General features: G+C 40.4%; 1 protein-coding gene across 1 annotated transcript; it reads right to left on the bottom strand.

Moving 5' to 3' along the window:
* Window positions 1-203: 203 nt before the first annotated feature.
* Window positions 204-6961, bottom strand: LOC135207709 (uncharacterized). The gene is made up of 8 exons (XM_064239543.1): window positions 6750-6961; window positions 5547-5674; window positions 4898-5035; window positions 3999-4059; window positions 3554-3690; window positions 2419-2527; window positions 1536-1644; window positions 204-670 (listed from the first exon to the last, which is right to left on the bottom strand). The coding sequence occupies exons 1-8, from the start codon at window positions 6919-6921 to the stop codon at window positions 466-468; spliced, it is 1059 nt and encodes a 352-aa protein (XP_064095613.1). The 5' UTR covers window positions 6922-6961; the 3' UTR covers window positions 204-465.
* Between the last annotated feature and the right edge of the window lie 216 nt (window positions 6962-7177).

The following is a 7177-nucleotide window of genomic DNA, read 5'->3' on the forward strand; positions in this document are numbered from 1 at the left end:
AAATAAAATCAAAATTCTCCACTGCCATGTTTAACATACTGTACTACTGACACATGGCCAAGATGGATAAGCAGACAGTTAAAAATGTGGTCAGTTCCTGGGCAAATTCTCAGACCTGTCTTGCCACGTTTGTGTGTGCGCGTGTGTGTGGGTGTGTGTCTCCTCACACCTACAAGCATGTCATTAATTTTAAAACAAACATGGATGCATATGAATTTATTTAACTTGTACATAGTATTACAAAAGATCTACACCTATTCATTCTACAACACTCCAATTGCTTGTATTGCCAGTGCCTTCTAGTTCAGTCTACAAGATTCAGTCAATAATAACGCAAGTAATCTATTTTTATGGAACTATTGAGCCAGGTGACATTCACCTAACTCTTACACAATCTACCAAAGGTCCCTTTCCCTCGCAATACCCTGCTTGCTACCCCACTCTCTAAAGGCGCCTCCACCCTATTCACTCCACTTTCTCACCCTTATAGACGCAAAGTGGGCTCTTCTTCTCCATGCAGTCACTATCTAACATGTGAAAGTAGTGTTCGAAGGAGAGGCTGAGACACTGTTCTGTGACACCACCAGCTTTTGGAGCTTGCTCGTACTCGTAGCAAACCTGGTCCGACCTGGATGCCGTCACATTGCGGTTGACGCAGACGGGGCTGTACCTGTGGCAGGCCATGGGAGAGACAGGTTAGTTGCTGGAAATATTATGACCCTCAGCAGTCCAAAGGCCACCAGGTACTCAAGCAGAGAGAGAGAACAATGGAGGCAGAAGAATGTGAACAAAAGATTAGGAGAAAACTTGGAGAGTGTCAATGAGATTCAAAGTTATGATGTATGAATGGATTGTTCAGCCAGCTTTCCTCTATGGGAGTGAAGTATGGAAGGTGAATGCAAATAAAATAAATAAAAAATGAAAAATTATAATTGAAAAGGTGAGGAAAGTGGAGACATGCAGCATAGAAAATGTAAAAGGACTGGCATAGGCAATAAAAGATGGATCAAAAAGTTTTCAGATGGTTTGGTCATGTATAGAGAATGGAGGACCACAGTCTGGAGAAAAGAATGTGTGTGAAGAGGGTAATGTTGTGCAAGTTTTCTGCTTGACGCTTCATCTATATTTCTGCAGTTCAGGTGTGGTGTGGCAGTGGTCGCATACTTTCCCAGTTCTTCATCTCCTTCGCAGATTTACTTCTGAACTATACACTCCTTTTGTCAAAGTATCCTCGTCCTCCATACCTTCCATGTGACTGAACCACGTGAAAATGCTCTGACCAATCCTATCACATACACACTGAGCATCTGTGCAAAGCGTAACAGGACTTCATTTAAACAGGATGGTAACTAACAGAGATTTCATGACAAGCTTTGAAACACACCAGCTACCAGACGATGGGGACAGACAAGTCCTTGAAAGCTTGTAACTATTGTGAATAAAATCTGTTAGTTACTATCCTACTTGAATGAGGTCCTGTTGTTCTCTCCATATACAAGCATATATATATATAAACCACAGAATGATTGACTTGCCTTGTGGCCCAGAATGGTGATCCTTTGTGAATAGAGGCGCCGTCTATCCAAGTCCAGCCCTGCTCCTCTCTCTCCATCGTACCACCAATCCAGAAATCAGAAGTGATCTCTGTGAGAATATGAGGTCAGATGTTATTAATGTGTTATCATTATCAAATTCCGCAAAGATGCTTTATATATTCAGGTGTTTATTTTGAGGAAACTATCTACGAATGTATATCTGCCAGTCCCGTCCCCTTCCCTACCCTGTGACAGTTCACAGCAGTCGGCAGCTGGTCCAGTTCTTAGTGGAATGTGGAACAGCCTCCCAGAGGATGTCGTGCAATTGGAGCTTCAGAAGTTCAGTCGAAGATAAAATGCTTTACTAACCTAATATCAATACTATTCTCCTTGCATTTCAATACATTTTATCTATTATTTAATTCACTAATTTATTTTTTTTTCTTTGTTGATAAGTGAGATCCTTTCTTTCTGTATTTCCCTTTGTCTCCTCTTACTTCTTCCTAATGAACACCATATTCTTTGGAAGCTTAAATCTCATATCAGTGGCCCCTTTGGTGGGCTTGTTCCATATGAACAGGGTTCATCTTCTGAATAATAATAATTTAAAGGAAGTTACAGAAGATGATAGGAAATGCATGAAGAGATCGCTTATTAGAAAAGAGATAAGTTAGTAAAATAATATATAAATAAATCAAAATACAAATAAATTATTAAAATACAAGGTGAATTGTTTGACGGTAGTAATGCCTTGCATCTTCGCTTGATTTTTCGCGGTTCTAATTGCAAAAGGTCTTCGGGAAGAACGTTTCACGGTCCAGTGGTCTGAGGAATAAGAGACCAATGAGTTTATTTAAATTTACGAAAAACATTAAAAACTAACCATACTGCTGAAGGTGTTGGACGACCTTTGCGTAGTGAACTATGTCAGGTAAGGTGATCAATTCGCCCTTAATCATGGTACAGAATTCTCGTGACTCAGACCAGCTTATCTGAGGAGGATATAAGAGGATTTTGGAGGTGGAATATTATTCTCTCTCGTCTCTCTCTCTCTCCTCTCCTCTCATTCTCTGCTCTCAGTCTCTCTCTCTGTCTCTCTCTCAGATCTACTCTCTACTCTCCCCTCTCTCTGGGGGGTCCTCTCTCTCTCTCTCTACATTGCCATGTAAATATATTTAATGCCTGCGATTAAGAAAAATTTTATTTCAGAATTTTCTGTCAAAATTTTATTTTTGATTTACATAGATTTTTGGCATTATGCCAAGCACTGGGGCAACTAAGGCCATTCAGGGCTGAAAACGGAAAATTGACTGTAAAAGGTTTGAAAGGTGTTACAGGAGGAAAACCTCGCAGTTGCACTATGAAACAATTGTTAGGACAGGTGGACAGTAAGATAGAAGACAGTGAATATGAACGGAGGTACAGTAAAAATAATTAAAGTAGTTGCAGTTAGAGGCCGGAAGGGACGCTGCAAAAGAACCGGTCAAAATCGTGATTTCCTATTTAAAATATCATCAAAATCTTTCAAAAAAATCTTTTTTCTCAAAAACTTTTTTTTTTTTAAATCCTCGTAAATAACCTTTAGAATATATTTTTTCGTCTCGAATAATATCTCTTCATACTATCCTTTCCAGATATATTTCTCTTCAGAAATGTTTCCACTGTTAATCTAAATTTCATGGAGATTTTCAACGCTCAAAAATATTCTTTAGGAATAAAAAGATATGACCCTTTGCAAAAAAAAAAAAAAAAAAAAAAAAAAAACTTCGGGAGCTATAATCCTACGAAACAATATATCCTCCAATGAAAAATAACTCTTGAAAAAGTCATTCCACAATTATTCTACATATGATATTTATTCTCCCAAATAACTTGAAAAAATATTCCCACAAAGAATAATACATTAAAAAATGCCCTGGAAATAAAGCCGAAAGTACATTCCTCTCCAAAAGTTATATTCTTCCTCCCTCCATTCCTCCTCAACAAATTCCCCTCCACCCTTTTCCCTCCCTACTTACCTTGCCCAGGTAGAACAAGGAGAGACACTGCTCTCCCAACTTGGTGTACATCTGGGGACAGCCATCGTGACTGAGTGTGTTGGGGATCAGTTCCCTGAACTTGTCTGCCAGAAGCTCAGATCTGTTCAGGCTGCTTTCTGCCGGGGTGAGAAAGAGAGAGTTGCTCCTTATTATCATCCACATACAGAGAGAGAGGGGGGAGGATAATCTTATCATCCATAGAGAGAGAGAGAAGGGGGGGGGGATTTTTCTTATCATCCATAGAGAGAGAGAGGGGGGGATATTCTTATTATCCATAGAGAGAAAGAAAGAAAGATATCATGAGGAGAGAGAGAGAGGAGGAGGAGAGAGAAATAGTGTTATTATCCAGAGAGAGAGAGAGAGAGAGAGATAATCGAATTACATCTATGTCACTCAACACGAGTCAAATTCTAACTGTCCTCACCTGAGACAGGATCTGACGCGACAAAGTTGCTCAACTCAGTTAGGATTCCTCCTCTAAGCATCTGAAAGAAGAGAGAATGTTGGCAATGAAAATCAACTCATACACACACGCATACTGCGCCACTCACCACAACCATGCCATCACTCTCCATCCCGTCCGTCCACATGTAAAGAGCACCTCAGACCTCTCCGATCTCCTCTTTCAGTTCCTCCATCCAACGCGTTCCGTCTCCTCCTTCCTTCAGCTTTGTCTCTCTCACTATACAAACTTTTCACCAGTCCTCCATTTCCTACATGTGCACGGATCACCCCAGACATCTGCATCATGTCTTTACAGCATAGCTACATTTCCCACCATTTTATTTGTCGAAATCAAGCTATTTCTTAACTGAGCTTAAGACTAAGCCATTTCGAAACAGTTACGAATGAATGTCGAAATGAAGCCATTTAGAATATAGTCAGTAAGAGTCCAATTCAAGCCACCTGGTTAAACTGAAGTCAAGAATATGCCATTAGAAAACGCTTGTTAATTAACGCCAAAGTAAAGCTACTTAACATCGCCAATTACAGCCAAAATGGAGCTATTTAACCTCGTCAATTACAGCCAAAATGAAGCTATCTAACATCGCCAGTTAACCCAAAATGGAGCTATTTAACCTCGCCAATTATAGCCACAATAAAGCTATCTAACATCGACAATTACAGCCAATATGAAGCTATCTAACATCATCAATTGCAGCCAAAATAAAGCTATTTAACATCATTAATTACATCCAAATTGAAGCTATTAAAATCGTCCATTACAGCCAAGATGAATCCACCCAACTGAAAACACTTATTGGTAAATGCCAAAGGTCAGTTTAAACATTTTCCTCAGAGGAACTGAGTGACATAGCTCACCTCGCAGACACGTCTGTCGATGCCTCCTTTGCAAGGGGGGGCGTCCATCAGGCAGTAGCTCATGATAGGGACGCAGCTGGTGGCCCCGTTCCTCGTGCAGGACGTCTGGCCCCTGGTACAGTTGTGGGTCTTCCAGGCCTGTTTCAAAGAGAAGGATATCAATTATCGATAAACATTTCCATCACGCTCCGGAACTCTCTTGCTTTTTCCTGTACTTGAAACTCTTCGAGGATACGAGAGACCTTGTCATTCCTCTATAATGTTGATGAAGACATGAAAAAGAATCATCAGTTAATGTACCTAGACAACTTTCTGTAAGGTTCCCATTCCTCATTGTTGAAATCTTATTCCTACTTCTGTTTTCTGCAGCTTACAATCATCCATTATTATATATATATATATATTATATATATATATATACTATATATATATACGTATATATAACACACATGCCTCCCCCACTAGGCAGGGTGGCTCCAGAGAAACCCCAGAGCATTAGTCACTGCCACAGTCCTTCTCCAAGTGCAGGAATCAAGGCTGAATCCCAAATGCAGAAAACTCCCACCACCACCGCTGCATCACAGGCCTACAAAGAATACTTATCAGCATCACATCAGAGCAGTCAATAAATAAAGAGGTGAATACTCACATAGCACAAATCCGCGTCTTCGTCGGAGTTGTCCTGGCAATCGTCATCGTTGTCGCAGATGTAATGATACCTCACGCATCCGTCCCCGTTGGAGCAGGCGATCTGGTCACTGTCGCATTCCGATGAAGCTGAGATGAATACAGCAAGAATTGGAGGGGTCAATGCAGATTTGAGAAAGTCTCTGGCCCTTGCATGTAATGGAAGCCATTCAAGGTTGAAAATGGAGAAAAGCCAAAAATCAAAGTGATCACAAATAACATCGTCAAACTGAGTGGCTGGCCAAGGTAAGTAAGGTATATTTTGATGAGGGAAAGGTTCCGGCATAGATAGATAAGCAAGTATAAGAACTAAAGGTGCATAATGTTACTTAGTAAAATGATGGGTGGTGTATTGAATGGGGCGTGCATACATCCATCACTACAACTGTCAATTCATGATATATTGAAACCTCAAAGGATGAAAAACGACCCTTAAGATCAAGCGCTTTAAGAGAAGTCTCTTTGCCTCCCAGCTGTAAGACTTTCTGCCTTTTATTTCTTTTGCTTGACACTTCAGCCTCTTCTCACTTAGGAGTCCAACGTCAATCATTTCAGCGGTTTATTTCTGAAATGATTAAACACTGGTATCTAAATAATTCTGTATTTTTGCTGTGTGTAAAATCATTAATCGTCAGGATACACTACACTCCAGGTTTAGACTTTCCATGACTGAGACTAATAACGACTGGAGATTCTATGAAACAATCTATGTTACTGGGGATCCTATGGAACAATCTATACGACTGGAGATAATATGGAACAATCTACAATAGAATACACAATTTAGGCAAAGGCTAAACCCTGGAACCTGTGAGGTCAGTCAGTACTGAAACGAAAACTGAAGTGCAGCAGGATTAAAACCTCAAAGAAGTTGCATTCTGAGACAATTGTTAGAGAGGGTGGAAGGTCAGGTGGAAGACAGAATATGAATGGAGGTACAGTAAAAGGAATGAAAGGTATTACAGCTAGGGGCTGAAGGATCACACCCTACGAACAGCTTAAATCTAGGAAAACGTCATACATTTTAAATGAAGAGCCAAAGACAGCAGGTTTCGTAAAAAAAATTGAATAAAATAAATTTCTTCGGCCACAGTTAAATCTTCCAAAAATCCAATGGAAATACATCTATAACTATTACGGATGTCTAACGGACAAACAGAATTACCTGAGGCCCAGAAGCAGACAAAAAGGAGAAGGCGCAAGATGCTCGTCTTGAGGGAAGTCATCCTCGAGTGTTGATAGATGGCTCCTGAGAGGAGATGCTGAACTATGTAGGTTGCTTGTCGTGCTGACTGCAGTAAGGGACTGCAGGCCAGAATGATACGGTTCGATTGCATGTCGTCCTTTTATATAAATCTTTTTAGGTGGGGTTCCCCTTGGCTCGGTGCTCCTACCAGTCAGCCCCCAACAGGCCCACTTCATTTCTCTCCGGCCTCCTTCTCTCTCTCTCTCTCTCTCTTTCATTAGTAATGATATATGGAAAACACTCATCAAAATCTGTTTTCTTCTCTCTCTCTCCAAGAACAGTCACGAAATCAGTGGAATTACGAAGATTCATAATACTTAGAAAATACTGATTCCTTTTTACCTCAG

This window comes from Macrobrachium nipponense, chromosome 34, assembly GCF_015104395.2.
Source record: "Macrobrachium nipponense isolate FS-2020 chromosome 34, ASM1510439v2, whole genome shotgun sequence".
NCBI classification, from domain to species: domain Eukaryota; kingdom Metazoa; phylum Arthropoda; class Malacostraca; order Decapoda; family Palaemonidae; genus Macrobrachium; species Macrobrachium nipponense.

Bases quoted from the DNA above. Each gene is read 5' to 3' on its own strand.
- LOC135207709 (XM_064239543.1), bottom strand. From the start codon at position 6,921: ATGCAATCGAACCGTATCATTCTGGCCTGCAGTCCCTTACTGCAGTCA. The intron at 4,060-4,897 runs GTGAGCTATGTC...CTCTTCTTTCAG, and splicing joins TCGACAGACGTGTCTGCGAG to ATGCTTAGAGGAGGAATCCT. The intron at 671-1,535 runs GCAAGTCAATCA...GGCCTGCCACAG, and splicing joins TCACCATTCTGGGCCACAAG to GTACAGCCCCGTCTGCGTCA.